Here is a 16280-nt window from a genome sequence, read left to right on the forward strand (position 1 = left end):
GGGCTGTGTGCTGAATCCGGAGAAACTCCGGCCTTGAGATTCTCACAATAAGATTTTCTTTTTTGGAGGTAGGATAAAACCAGAGATAATGAAACGTGAAGATTTGAATTAGCAGGGGATGTGTCAAAGAGAGGACAGAATATAGCAATCTGATACAGAAAATCTCTAAAATAAGAGAGCATGATGCCCAGGGTGAGTTGCCATCTGGAAATGTCCAGGGTTGTCCTAGAGTTTGGCTTTCTGTCCTGTGTCTGATCCCTGAGATGCCATTGTCCCTGATCTCTTCCCATGTGTACACCTTTGGAGTCTATACATGAGCAAGCCTGAGCCCACTTGGTGACAAGAGAGCAGAGAGATCCCTCTTCTTGGTGAGATGTTTGGCTTTGGAAGATGGATGTTTTTTGGGAGACTGTTTCTAGCAGGTGGCCAGGGAGTGAAATCCCAGTAATCTCCTCCCTGACACAGGGTGAGGTGTGAGTGGGTAGTGCTTCCATAGTTGGTATGGAAAAGGAAGGAGGTCTCGGGCTTAAATCCCAACTCAAATTACTAGCCTCCCCCAACCCTTGCCAACACCAAACCATGCTTCTACGATGTGGGCAAAAACCCATTAATCCCCCTCCCTACTCCTATGGTCTCAGCAACACCCCTGATGCATCCCTTATGTTTTTCTATGAAATGAAAGATCAGAGATCATGGGATGATCAGAATCAAAGATCTCAGAGTAAATGCTTTCAAGTCATTCCAAACCTAAAGCACATTTACAACAAGAAGCAATGAGACACAAGGAGGGTACAGGCAGTCAGACTCTCTGACTTGTATTTTGGACAGCTTATTAATCTTTATACTTTCTCTCATTCCATATTAAGACAGGCTGGAGGTCAGAAGTCTGATTTTTCAGGTAAAGAACAATGTGTCTGACTTCGCAGGTTTGAAGGCTCACATAAGTGTAATTTTCCAACACTAAAGCTGATAATGGGCCTCTGCTCTCAATGATAGAGAGAATGAGTGAAGGTTGTTGGGATTTAATTATTGACTAAGTTCTTATTGGGACATTGATCTCATTCACGTTTTGCACAGACAAATGGATGTTTCAGGTGTTTACTCTGGGCCAAACCTCAGCTCTTTGTCAACTTACATAGTTTGTCAACTGAGATGCATCAATGTTTGAAACTCTGACATCATTACTCATGATTTAAATGAGTGTAAAGCACATTGCAAGATATATTCGGAGTCAACTGTAAACTTTTAGCAGCGAAAATTAATGCCTGGGACCTCACCAAAACCTCAAGCTGCCATTTACTGCCAAAAGTGAGCAAAATATCTACAAGGGGTGTAATGCTTGCTGCGAATTGCAACTCCTCTGCTAAGTTTCACCCTTTACTATCGTGAATGTGGAACTACAATTTCCAGCAACGTCTTGAAAGAAGACAAAAGTTAGTGTGGTGGAAAATTAAATGGCAGAGCTGGTGATAATAGTTTGAGATCGGATCAGAGCAGGGCATCTGTTGTTATTAGACCTGTCTCTACAGGAATCACTACAAAGGACTTTGTCCCACAAAGGCTGTTACTTGTTACAAATGAACAGATATCAGCACGGCAAACAATTTTGGATATCTGTAACCTTACCAGAAAAACCATCAGGGTTATCTCAATTACAAATCAGATTAAAGGACTGGGAAATAAATAATGGAAGGAATGAGAATTAAATGAGGTGAATTCAGTATCCAGTGAAGAAAGGAAACGAGAGAGAGGAAGAGAAAGTCTGGATTAAGACAGAGGAAAAACTATGCGGAATGGAATTATGAGAATTTTAAAAAATGATCTTTAAAAAAAATTTCCTAAAACAATTCATAATTTTAAGGAATAAGGCTTATTGTTTGTAACAGTTTGGTTTAGTACCAAAGGGATTGATTGGTAGTCATTAACACTTATCACTATTAAGTCGGTGCTTGTATACTTCCCTAACTATCAGTCAGGGTTTGGTTCATGTGTGTTGTGCAAACACTGCAATTCGCATTGTCCAATCTATGGCAATGGTGAGGCATACAAAAATATACTATTTTGTGAAACTAGTGGTGAAGCAGCACAATTCAGCCTTTAAGTTATGGATATTGTTATTCACATTTAATGGTGGGGCTGCCTGACTGAACTAAACTATTTACACAGAAATAAAAGTGAACACCATTAGTCTATTATTTTGATGGTTTGATTAGTCTATGATGGTTATTTTGAACAACAGCTTCAAAAATATTGTCATCTATCATCTGATGATCGGAGGGATTGGGTCAGCCATTAATAGTAAATGGAGTTAAAAGAACTGGATTCTCATGATGAAGTGTAGTATTTCCAAACCTTTTCAATATAGACATTGTTCTGCAACTTTGAGACCAAGGGAAATTAATAACAATAGGGAAATAAATTTAACAATTGTGAAAGCTTTTTGAATTCAACTTCCAAGCCTCAACATCATGTGAATTAAAGTGCAGGAGTTCATTACTGTCTTGAGCATAATTGAGTGGAACCCATAAATAATTAAGCCTTGTTTTTCATGAGAGGACTGGAACTGTCCATATTTTCACTAGACCTGAAGCCACTTATTGAGCATTACTGAGCATTACTTACTGTGCCACCGTGGGCGGCACGGTGGCACAGTGGTTAGCACTGCTGCCTCACAGCGCCAGAGATCTGGGTTCAATTCCCGCCTCAGGCGACTGACTGTGTGGAGTTTGCACGTTCTCCCAGTGTCTGCGTGGGTTTCCTCCGGGTGCTCCGGTTTCCTCCCACAGTCACAAAGATGTGCAGGTCAGGTGAATTGGCCATGCTAAATTGCCCGTAGTGTTAGGTAAAGGGGTACATGCAGGGGTATGGGTGGGTTGCGCTTCGGCGGGTCGGTGTGGACTTGTTGGGCCGAAGGGCCTGTTTCCACACTGTAAGTAATCTAATCTAATCTAAATGACACTTTGATGTAATGACGCAGAAACAGGTCTCAACCTCTAAAACTGACTCCAAGTACATTATAGTACCATCCGTGACTGGATTAAAATAAGGACACAATGCAGAGGCTGATTTTCACCTTTTAGCTTAAGATGTATATTCTTCTTCTTGCGGTCTTATAACCAGACTTATAACATAATCCATTTAATGAGCTTTGTATTAAGTACCAAATATACTTGCTCAGTGTAAAAGAGAGCTTCAAAAATCAGGGAGGACTCAAGCTCCATGCCTCATCGATGAATTAAATGGTATCAACCTCTGTTGCTACAGTTGGTTTCCAAGTCCTTGGACTAGTGAGGGGGAAGAGAATCGGCTAGGATTCTACCTCCTGGTCACTTGTAGTTAAAGTCTGTGTGTGGATGCCAGGTTGAAAGTCTATTGTGCTTGATCATGTAACCTCACAGTCCACATATCCTGTTGACCCTCATGCCTAGACTTTTCTGGAGAACCCCTTCCAATTTCAAGGAATACAAACATACTAGGAAAAGGAAAGAACTTGATCAGTCATTCTGTGCCTGCCTCACCATATTTAAATAGCAGCAGGAAGGCAGGGCCAAGAAATTTGACTGACATCCTCCCCACTGCCACCAACACGCTCCCTTAGGAAATTTCAGGAACCAAATAGTATTTCATAGAACACTACTGGGAATCCTGCTATTCTTTGCAGTTTGAACAATAAATGCTTGACACTTAATTTTTAGACTCAGATAAATGAATCTCAATTTTAAAGGTTGTTTAAATCTATCCAATAATGGAAAGTGAATTAAACTAAGGATTGGCACACCAAATGGGGAAAACAGACTTTCAAGGAGGCCTTTTTAAAATCAATTTATCACTACTGGGTAGAAAACATAAATTTATGCTCACGAATTGACAAGTTTCAAAATTGGATCAACACAATAGAATTTAGACAGTGATGGTAGTGTTTCATTTAAACAAAGTGAATATTCAGGTCACAGCTGCAAATTTTTTGTCAGCTTATGTAACACCACTTGATATTATAAAAGAATTAAAGGTCAATCTCAGGAAATCTTTACCAGTCAGTGGATAATAAAATGTCATAAATGGAAGTTATTACCATTCTGTTGTGGAACGTACCCATGAAATGAATCGTTAAGGAGTGCCTCATGCACTATGCCCCAGCCCTTGAGCTGTCACCAATGAATGATAACAGTGTAGCCACAATTCCAGAAATATTGAAAGCAGTAAACAGCACAGTTCCAGGCAAGAAATGTTATGTTCATTGTACTCACTGCCTGCGTGGAATCCAAAATAGGCTCTGAAGTTCTTTCAATCCCTTTTCCAAACTAGGATATTCATAAAGATCGTCAAGTACGCACCTGTAAAGATTCTGTAGCACAAAAAATTAAGATGTATGTACTGTGAAGACTTTCTAAAAGAAAGATTGAACTTTATCATTTTAAAAGTACTGTACCTTGAAAACAAATTTAGTATTTTCATCTTCTCGTAACAAAGTCCTGTAAAGATATACCCACTGTGTAACAATGCGTAGCACTTTGCGCTTTCGATACAAGCCGTTATCTGAGCCTTCTTGTTTTTCTGTAAGTGTCTTTGAACAATAGGTAGCACTTGGTCAAGGAAAATTCATTTGTGATTAAAACAAAAAATAATATCTTTAATGTAATGTACTTCTGGTCTGCTTGCATGTTTGTGAAAGTCAGAATAAGTTTTATTTTCTGGCTCAAATAGTTGGGAGAAGTTGATATAGGAAATCAATCTTTACGTATACGGATTATCAGTGGCCAACTGAAACGGTGGTGACAGTCATGAGCTTATGGGGCTGCTCCACTGTTTCTACTCCTATAAGTGCTGGAGAAGACCAGCAATCAATACTTAATGCAATATGTCTGAACAGCAACAACAGCGTGCAGAACTTAATGAAAACTCAGTAAACTCTAATTCATGTTATCACAATGGTACTGTTACAAACATTGTCCATTGATCCTCAGTCTGTGTTCTAGACTTTATCTTAAAGTTTCAGACTCTCAATGATATCCTTCAGTATGAAGTTCCTCACATAGAAATCATGTTTAAAACGTTCGTCCATTCTAGGATTTATGTTCATCAATTCAAATTCATGGTTTCTAGTTCCTAAAGTAGCATTGTGATCACTTTCTAAATCGTTGTCATTTTGCCTGCTGCCTATTAGAACAAAATCACAATGTTTTAATTCAGCAATATGTATTGGTTAGTAGCTCCTGTAACTACATTCCTCAATGGAGCACAGGGATTATCAGTGGACATGACACCAAAAACAAACAAAATGACCAGGAGATTCACAAAGAACTTCCCAATTAGGGATGGGCAATTAGTTTGCTAATGATGCCCACGTCCCACTTAAAAATGCAGAGCGGTTGTCGGAATCATGCAAAAGGAGAAAAATTCACAAAATTTTAATCAGTGCCCTTTAAAATATGAATTTGTTCAAAAGAAATGATGATCTCTCCTTGTACCGCCCAGTACCCAAGGGCAAATTGAGCCTATAATTGTGTCTGCTAAGAAATAGCTAACCATGTTGTCCTAAATTAATGACATTGTCTTACTTTGTGCTAACTGCAGGAATTGTAGCCAGTTACACTGCATATCGTAACAAGATTTTCCACTAAATGCAGTCATCCTCTTAACACCTGGAGAAGGGCACAAGTTCAAAGACTTTGCTTGTTGGAAACAAAATGATTTACTAACGACACTGGCAGTTTCTGGGTATCAAAGAAACAACATGTTTCCTGCCACTAATTTTGCTGTCTCTTACCTTTTCAGAGGATATTAGTTTCCAAACTGTATTAATGCAATGAATGTGCAACCATTCTGCAAATAATAGGAGCTTCAGAATGTAAATTTGGTCTCTGTATTAGCTTATTTCATTCACTACACAGGGATTTGGCAGCACTGAGCTTACAATGTTAAACTTTGGAATTAGACATTAGCTCAATATTGTATGCTCTCTTGGCCTTTACTTTTTCTCTCTTAAATGTGCTGAATCTTAGTGAGTTAATGATCCACTAGCATTAGCCACACTGTGGTACCTAAAATAAATAGCCATGCTTCATATAGCCAAGTAAACAACGAGTGATACAGACTCAACAACCATCAAGAGGCATCCTAGCAAAGCCAACCCAATTCTCATTCAAACATTCACACTTTCTGACCAGCAATCACTTATGTTTATGGGGAACAGAAACCTTTTGGCACTTAGATGAATGTTGGCACTGACGAAGATTAGTGAAAGAAGCATGGGCTAAGGAGGAGATCGGGGACTCTCCTGGTCAGAATTTCACACTGGGCAGTGCTTTCACCATCTCAGTTTGTCTGAGCAATGTGGGCTATGATGAGACTTGCCACAGAATTGGACAAGTCGATAAGTGATGACCATCTCAGTGTTGAAAGCCTCTTGTTCCAACTTTTATGGTTTTTTAAGAGTTGTGGTGTGTTTCTTGCTAATTGTCAATTGAGTGGGTATTATTGCTTATTAAACACTTTGCTGAATACACTTCATTAATATTCCGCTTCCTATCATACGAAATGTGTTAGAATGCTAGCATCAAGAAAATTCAACATGGAAATAACAGCACATATATGGTGAATCCCACTTGCCCCAAAGAACCTCCATTTTGGACACCAACTGCCAACATCTCAGTGCCTGCTCCACAAGCACTTGGCACATACACTCCATGTGCACAAACATTAGCAGCTGGCATTTGCCTGCCTCTAGGAACCCTCATGGCATATCTCTGATCACTTACAGGATGTTCCTGCACTTTGGACTGCACTGGCAACTGTGATGTAATGCTACTGCATGGATACTGTGCTGTCGGGGGCACATTCAGCTCACAGTCTGGACCAAGTTGTATCTCTAGACTCTTCACATGTTCTCATAGCACTCACTCAATCTGAGCTGACCTGGACGTTCGCAGCATCTCTACCTTGCATTGCCTTGCCTTGCCTTTTTGCACATTGTCCCATCATTCAAAAATACAAGACTCACATTACTTGAATCTTGCCTTTCCATTTAGCACAGACATGGAAGCAGGTAGCTTGTCTTGGTTGCCAGCAGGCCTCAGTCAAGTCAAAGGGGCGGTCTGCATTCAGGGGGTCCCGACACAGTAAGACAATGGTAGCCTTTGATACCAGTCCAGGACGTTGGACTGGTCAGTCAGCCAATGGAAGGTACTCAGAGTCAGGATGGCCTCCCAAAAAGGGAGGAAGGCCATTCACCTTCTTTTGCCAGTGCCGAGCAATCCTCTTCTGAATCCGGGTGGCAACCTCAAACCAGCTTGGCATGGCCTAGTGTCACAGATTCTTTTCCTAGTCCTGAGGGAAAGAGGAAATCTCAACTCTGCACCATCCCAGACAACATGAGGTTCCAAGCCCCTACCCTGGTGAATGACAACTCCCCCCTGTCTGCGTATGATAGGAACGGTTTAGCTCAATAACCTAATAGCAGCAGAGAGTTGAGAAAGAAAGTGGCAAGGTAGAACAGAATGTCATGAGCATAGCTGTGAAAACAAAGAACACTTTCAGAGGAGGGTGCCATGGGCTTGTATGTGGATGGGAAATTCAGAAGGCCAAGGCTGGATCCTTGGTGCATTTCTGAGGTAATAACGTGGGAACAGGAAGAAGTGTGAACGCTGGCTATGATTGAAAAGATAAGAATGGAATCAGGCAAGATCAGTCCCAGTCAGTTAGTCCACAATGGTAAAGCACTATGCAAGGATGGTGTGGTCAACTGTGTCAAAGGCTGTCAATAGGCTGTGAAAGGCCAGGAGTCACAGTTTATTTTTGTAATAGTCACATGGGATATCAAGAGCCATTTCACCTTGATGACAAAAAGGGAAGCGAGAGAGGGGAGAGTATCTTGCAGCGATGGTGGACCCAAGGGTTGGCTTCTTGTGAAGTGCAATCACAGCCAATTTAAGAGAGACAGAAACAGCACCTAAACAGAGGGCACCATTAACAATATTAACTAACATGGGGACCAAGAAGAAAACATGGGTTGACAGATTAGTGGAAATATTGGTACAAGATGAACACAAAGGCCATGTGGGCAGGCAGGAGAAAGGTAGGGTAGGATGTGAGTTCAGGACTGAGGAAGAGTACATGACCTTCAGACAAAGTTTGACCCAGTCGGTGGGTGAAGGGAGGAATGCATCCAATCAGATGACTGCCATTCCAATGACAAAGAGGCCCATGATGCTGTGCCTCCCCAACCTCAGCCACCTTTGGAGATGCTGGGGCCAGGGAGTGAGTGGGGGACAAAGAACAGGCATCCAAGATGACAAGTTCCTTTTGAGAAAGTAGGTCAGGGGTCATCTCAGCATCCTGGGACAATCCAGGAACAGTCAGCTATACTAGCAGATGAGAGTAAGATCTGACTGTGCCCTAAGCAACAGTCCAGTCTGATATGGCACCTGGTGTACATCTCAGTCATCTGCCATATCCCTTCAGACCTGGGTCTCCATACTCACAGCAGCATTGATGAGAGCTGCACTGGGAAATTGTCTTGGCAATCATGTGGATTGTCAGAGGTCTTGAGCTGTTATTGTTTAACTTTTTGTTTTATCTTTCACACTTCTCAGCCATATGTGATACTATTTTTGTATCCAAAAATGCTCTTTCAACAAAGTCGCTAAGTAAAGTTACTGGCAGCCTATTCTAATGTTGTTCCATCTGCTGGCCAATTGCAAAGTACAAACACAGGCAGATCTCACTTATGGAAATACATACGACAGAGGAAACGTGGCTGTTTATAAACCTTTCAGATTGCCAACAATTCAGTGGCTCTTATGTCAAAAGACAAAACCTCTGTTTAACAAGTTACCCAATTCTGAAAATCATAGCCCATGAAATACAAGCAGCAACCTCAACTGACAGCTTAAATGACTAGCGACAAATGAGGAGTTGCTGGGGTTCTCTCACATTTTATACTATTATATTGTTAAATATAAACATACATCAAAACTGTTTCATTGTAGGTTTGGTATAATACAGTATACAATTAGTATATCAGAGGAGCAAAGAAACAATAAATGTACAGTTTGTTTCTTTGAAACTGTTCAGAGAATGTTTTTACATTAATGGTACTTTATATCATAAACCATTACTTCTTGTAAACATACAGACTTTGAAATTCTTTGGAGTTTTTGGATGAGGGTTAAGTAGTAGATGTAGTTTGCATGAATGTCAGAAAGGCTTTTGACAAGGTCACAGATTGGAAACTGATAAAGGAGGTAAAAGCTCATGGAATCCAGAGTAACGTGGCAAGTTGGATCCAAAATTGGTTTAGTGGCTGGCGACAGAGGATGGTAATAGAAAGTCATTTGTGCGACTGGAGCCCAGGGTGCAGGTGGCGTGCCACAGGGATCAGTGCTGGTTCCCCTATTGTTTGGGATATTCATAAATGATATAAATGAAAATTTGGAGGGTATAATAAGTAGGTTTGCGGATGACAAAGATCGGCTGGGCAGTTGACAGTGAAGAAGGAAGTCTTACAAAAAGAGTATAAATAGATTGGATGGGCGGAACAGCAGCAAAAGGAATTTAACCCTGATAAATGTAAGGTGATGCACTTGGGAATTAGTCACAAAACAAAGGGGTACTCAATGACTGACAGGACATAGGAAGTTCAAAAGAACAGATGGATCTTGGGACGCTTGTCCATAGATGTCTGAAGGTGGCAGGTCAGGTTAATAGGATGGTTAAACAGGAATACAGGATACTTGCCTTTCGCAGTTGTGGCATAGATTATACAGCAAAAGCAGGAAGGTTATGTTGGAGCTGTGTACGATTTTGGTTAGGCCACAGCTAGAGTACTAGGTGTAGTTTGGTCACTGCATTATAAAGGAGGATGTGATTGTACTGAAGGGAGTGCAGAGCAGATTCACCAGGATGTTGACTGGAATGGAGCATTTCAGCTATGAAAAGGCTGGATAAGCTCAGGCTGTTTACTTTGGAGTAGAGAAGGCTAGGGGTTGGGAAGTGGGGGGAAGAAAGGCAGGAACCTGATATAGGGGTGTATAAGATAATAAAAGACATATTTCGAGTAGACCCTTAGATGAAGGGTCAAGAAAAGAGGATGCCTATCTAAATTGAAAAGCATTAAGTTGAGAGAGGATTTGAGGAGACCATCTTTTTATCCAGAGGATGGTGGGTGTCTGGAGTGCACTGCCTAGAAGGATAGTCGAGACCAATCTTTTAATAGGTACACTTGAATTGTCATAACAATCAATGCTATGCATCTAGTGTGGGAAAGTGGGATGACTAAGATAGTTGGGTCTTTTTGGTGGTACAGACTCAATGGGCCGAAGGGTACTGTATGATTCTATGAACTCAATGAAATCATCCTTGTGCCCACCACAGGTTTAGCCTAGGTTAGACATATCTACTCAATACAGCCAAACGGCCAGATTAGTGAGAGTTTAATTGGACTGACTGATACTGCATTCACAGTCTATTACACCTTGAAAACCTATCATTCATGGGGGAGACAACAGCTAAACAAAACAATACTTATAATAAAGGTAGTTGAAGATCCTTATTCTAGAATTCTTTGAGAAGTAAATAATCACCAGTTAGTGGTTGGAATGATGTGTGTTAGAAAACTGTCTTTAAGTCATGCTTATGACGCTGAATTCAAACCAAATAGATGGGTTGGAATGTTTTGTCTCTCTAACAGTTCTTAATGGCCATCAAATGAAATGTAGCTAGGAGACATTCACTATCCTGGAGTCCACAATTCTAAACTAACTATGTATGTGTTTTGTTTAATCAACCTCAATTAAACACAGCCTGTAAGAGAAAAGCAGAAAGAACTGAAATAATGGGGTTGATGAAATTGTTGCTAGGATTATGAAAACCATTAGAGAAGTGAAATTTAGCAATTTGAGACAAGTTACTTTCTCAATTTTCTTGTTTGGTTTCCCCTCTGCCTTCCACCTCCATTTAAAATATTTATTGTGCGTGAGTTTCTCATGCCTGCTTTCTGCACTACCTAATGATGTTCAAATGACTGAGTTCCTTTCATGTCTGTTCATTACGTTCCTGAGTTGATGTTTATAACAATGTAGTGGTGTTGCCAACCCGCTAAAGCCTTGTTTGATGTCCAGTTACTAACAAAAACAATTCACATTTATACAGGGCTGTGAATATAATTAATGTTGTAAGGTGCTTCACAAGAGCTCCAAACAAAATTTGACACCAAGCCACATAAACAGACATTAGGACAAGTAACTAAAAACTTTGTTAAAAAGGTAGCTTAAAGGAGGGAAGAGAGGTAGAGGTGGAGAGGTATAGGGAGGTAATTCCGGGGCTCAGAGGTATAGACAGCTGAAGACATGGTTATCAATGGGAGAGTGAAGGATTGTAATGGCCAGAGTGGAAGAGCACAGATATTCTGGGAGGTTATTGATCTGGAGGAGGTTACACAGTAAATGAGAAATGAGGCTATGGAGGAGATTTGAAAGCAATACGAAGAATCTTAAAATAAGCCATTACTCAACTGGGAGCTGTAATGTGTAATTAGGCAAAAGAGCAAAATGTGAACAGAACTTGGAGAAAGTTAGGACATGGGCAGAGTTTTCAATAAGCTCAGTTGCTTTGTTTTCCATCTGGCTGGCGTCAGCGCTATCTATCTTGTCTATTACTCTCCCACTTTCCCAATACTTCAGTGAAATTTTAGGCTGGATTAGATGCAAAGTTTCTCATGTGGGGCTGGCTCTAACTCAGGCTAAGGGTATCACCATTAAACTTTGGCTGACATCTTAACCAGGTAGTAACGACCTGTTACATGTCACCAGTATTTTCTTCTTTTAACTCCGGTTTCCAGAATTTGGAAGTCTTTTACTGCTAACTTTAAAAGGCCATAGGACTGGTTAGCATGGGAAGAACATCAACCATATTCATCTCATGGGAAATCCATGTATGGTACATCAAGAGCATACATTAAGAACATTTCCGAACTGACAGCCAGACTACTGCGACCACTAGGACTCATAACAGCACACAAACCAACAGCCACTCTCAGACAACAACTCACCAGGACAAAGGACCCGATACCCAGCATGAGCAAAGCCAATGTAGTGTACAAAATCCCACGCAAGGACTGCACAAAACACTACATAGTACAAACAGGAAGACAGCTAACGATCCGCATCCATGAACACCAACTAGCCACGAATCGACACGACCAGCTATCCTTAGTAGCCACACACGCAGATGACAAGCAACATGAATTTGACTGGGACAACACTACTATTATAGGACAAGCCAAACAGAGAACAGCCAGGGAATTCCTAGAGGCATGGCACTCATCCACAGATTCAATCAATAAGCACATCGACCTGGACCCAATATACCGGCCACTGCAACTGACAGCTGGAACTGACAACCGGAAGCGGCAGATTCAAACCGCTACAAATGCTGGAGGAAAGATCACAGAAGCGCTTCACAGGAGCCTCCCAAGCACTGAGTATGTCACCTAGACAGGGGACGAAATGTCTGCAATACAAATTCCCAGCTCGGCGAACAGAACCACAACAACGAGCACCCGAACTACAAATCTTCTCCCAAACTTTGAACAGGCAGCAAATGCCAGTAGCATACCTTGAGCTGCAGAATTCTTCTTTAATGAATGTTTCTGTATTATGAAGCAATTGTATTTTTTGTTAACTTTAATTTTATAGTGTCCCACTTTATTGACAAGAGAAATGTAAAACAAAACAGCAAAAGGGAATCCTGATAGTAAGTTCACAGCTTCCTCATCACTTGATAAATTTGCATTGCTTAGAGTCAATACTAAAGGACAATACCAAGTCAGTTCATGTCCATAATATTCTGCTGAGACTGCGTGCAGTACATGATGTGTTGTGTCAGGGAGTAACAGCAGCTTTCAAAGGTCCCCTGGTCAATATTAAAGATAGTCTACTACAGACAGTTTGAAGTAGGCAGGAACAGGAAAACAAGGCAGTGTGGATCGTATTTCAGGACGCAGCTGTGGAGTCATGCAAGGAAGTGTGCTTTGTTTTGGAGCTGAGCCACATTCTCTGGTGAACTACAACATGGAAGGAAGTGGAGCAAAGAACCATTATTTGTTTGCGGCAAGAGATTGGATAAGGAAAGATCTACTGCTCAATGTGCAGAGCACTGGACCAGAATGGTGCTGTCACAGAGACAGCAAAGAGTGTTTGAATTACCAGCTTAGAAATTATGTAATTCATAGCTTCACATTTAAGATGGTTATCGTTATTGTTATTGATCTGTGAGCATTTGTTTTGACACCACAATATCCATTGTTTGGCCTAGAAAGTCTTGTGGTCAGACAGTTATTGAAACAGTCTCGTTTGAAATTTTATCTAGTCAATGCAGAATCTGTGTCTCTGCTTAGTTTGTGGGAATTGCCCTGGAAATTGAAGATTTTAATTGGCATCTCCCTTGAGCGTGGAAAGGCCTACTAAAGTAAGAGAATTCTGCCTCACTTAAGATAATAGTTAATCCTGAAAAGTTAGGGGGATTAAAAAGCTATTCTAACTCCTTAAGTGATCCTGCCAACCAGTTTGCCACTGATCTCCCCTAAGACTACAACTCCCCTGACCCCTACATCTTTCAGACCCCCTGACAACTATCTCCCGACCTGACACCATTGTTGCCAATCCAACCCGCCTATACAAGCCCCATCAATCCATCTCTGGTAAACCTAACCTCCTGGGCCAACACTCAGAGGCCCAATTTCCCCAGGCCAGCCTGAATCCCCTCCCAGCTGACTCAACACTGCCTACAGAGCAACACTGCTGCTGCCCCAGCAACACGACCCACATCCAAAACTCTGAACCCACCTGAAGCACTCCATCACTTACCTGGCATTTACCACCTGGCATCCTGGAACCCTACCTGCCTGGCAACCTACTCACCTGACACCCTGGCACACTACCCCTTACCAATCCACCTGCCACCCTATCTCCTTACTCACTTACATTTCCTCAGTCTCTACCAGAGTCTCTTTGCAACCATTAACTCCTGAAATGCTGCAGAGAGTTTGTAAAAAGAGGAAGTCGGTCTGTAACTCTACTCTTGCACTGAGTGGATTTCCCTTGGCTATTTCTGGCGAACATATTTGGGATTTTGGCCGGATATATCAAAACTATGTAGGGGCATGTTTTTAAAACTACCCACAGAAAGCCAAGCTGCCATTAGAATATCAGGGCCATTAATTTTCAAGTGTAAAACATGTAGGAAACTACACTTGTTACATTATAGGTTGGTTCTATGAATATTATTGTACTGTATAAACTACCGAAAACAACATAAAATAAATTGAACATAAATGATACAAAAGCTCTATTTTTAGGTTTCTGACTTAATAATGCACACTCAACTAAGGTAAATATTTCAATCCCCTTGAGGGATTGTGGTGGTGCCTGTCCCTGTGGAAAGATATTTGACAAATAGCTTCATAACTATAATCATTCTTTACTTATTTGTTGCTTTGCAGTCTCTGCAAAAACCTGAAAGGATATTGTCTCAGTAATGCATGACACAAGTCATTGGTTGACATGAAGACTGTGTATGTGAGAAGAAAATCATCCAGCAAGATATCTGCAAAACAAAACTTTGTTAAGCTGAGGTATCTGAGTATTAAATCTTTGAATGGTGAATTATTCTGTTCACAAAATATCTGAACACCAACATTTCAATGACTACTTCCTTTTCCTGTTCTTCAGCAGACTAATTGATCACTATTGACTTCTCACAAAACCATGTATAATAACTGAGAAATAAACTCAGAAGTCTCTGTTTTACACACTTCTTTTTACCTAAAATCATACACTGCTCCAAAATATTATCTGGCACTCAAGTGCACCTGTAAACTTCATTTCATATTGAGACCTATTTTTCCTCTTATGAGCAAGATATTTCTATTAAAACTGATAAACTCAGGTTAAGGCTATCATTTGGTCATTATCTAAATATTTTGCAGAAATTGGCAGTTAAAAGAAAACTTTTAAGAGGTGCAATGCCTACTTTAAATTAAAACAATTTCTTGGAACAACACACCTTAATAATTAGAGTCAACTTCTAATAAATGTGGTGAATATTTGCAAAAGAAAATGACATGCATACTTGAATTACAAAACAGCTTCAATGATATTTTACAGAGAAGGCTTCTTAGCCCCGTGTTGTGACCGCTAACAGGTCATGGTTGACTACAGCTAAGTAGATTAGATTCCCTACAGTGTGGAAACAGGCCATTTGGCCCAACAAGTCCACACCAACCCTCCAAAGAGTAACCCACCTAGGCCCATTTCCCTGCATTTACCCCTGACTAATGCACCTAACACTATGGGCAATTTAGCATGACCAATTCACCTGACCTACACATCTTTGGACTGTGGGAGGAAACCAGAGCACCTGGAGGAAACCCAGACAGATACGGAGAGAATGTGCAAATCCACATAGACAGTCACCCAAGGCAGGAATTGAACCTGGGTCCTCGACGCGGTGAGGCAGCGATGCTAGCCACTGTGTCGAATGTCCATCAAATGATTTTACAAGAACTTTTGTTTTTGAGTCCTTTATCATAAACTGTTTGCTCGCTGAGTCAGCTAGAATGAGAAGTAAGTACACCATTATTTTGTTTTCACTGAATGCCAAGAGAAATTTGTATGAAAAGCACTTGTTGAATATACTGCTCAAATATTTGTTCAGTTTCTATGCTTAACATTTTGGGAAAATTGATTTTTACTTTATTCGCTATGGAATTGGGCATCGCAGACCAAGTCAGCATTTATTAGTCATCCTCCATTTCCTCAAAGGAGGCAGCAGTGAATTGCCTTTTTGAACTGCTGCAGTCCATGAGATGTAGGACAGCCACATTGCTGATAGGCAGGATTTTGCCTCAGCGACATTGAATGAATGGCGACATAGTTCCGACTCAGGATGATATGTGGCTTAGGCAAGAACACTAGGTAATGGTGGCCCTTCTAGATGGTATAGATCACAGGTTTGGGAGGTACTGCTAAAGGAACCTTAGCGAGTTACTGCAATACGTCTTGTGGATGGTACACACTGCAGCCAGTGCTGAAGGAAATGAAGCCAAGGACTTCAAGAGATGTTTCGATTATCCACTTGACACTTCTGGCTAAAGATGAATGCCTTTTGCACTGATGGGTCAATGGGGCTGAAAAATGATGGATGAAGTTTAATTTGGATAAATACGAGGTATCGCATTTGGATAAAATTAACAAGGGCTGGACTTATACAATTAATGGTAGATC

At 40.9% G+C, this 16280-nt stretch overlaps 1 protein-coding gene across 6 annotated transcripts in view; it reads right to left on the minus strand.

The window, feature by feature from the left end:
* Nucleotides 1–16280, minus strand: part of LOC122549783 (rap guanine nucleotide exchange factor 5-like) — a 177879-nt gene that overhangs the window by 44430 nt on the left and 117169 nt on the right. For all 6 annotated transcript variants that reach the window (XM_043689810.1, XM_043689809.1, XM_043689811.1 and 3 more), the window contains 3 exons: nt 14523–14601; nt 4430–4577; nt 4248–4345 (listed from right to left, as the gene is read on the minus strand). In XM_043689810.1, the coding sequence (XP_043545745.1) occupies nt 4248–4345; nt 4430–4577; nt 14523–14601 (325 nt within the window). The remainder of the gene's footprint in view (nt 1–4247; nt 4346–4429; nt 4578–14522; nt 14602–16280) is intronic.

Source organism: Chiloscyllium plagiosum, chromosome 5 (assembly GCF_004010195.1).
Source record: "Chiloscyllium plagiosum isolate BGI_BamShark_2017 chromosome 5, ASM401019v2, whole genome shotgun sequence".
Classification (NCBI taxonomy): Eukaryota; Metazoa; Chordata; class Chondrichthyes; order Orectolobiformes; family Hemiscylliidae; genus Chiloscyllium; species Chiloscyllium plagiosum.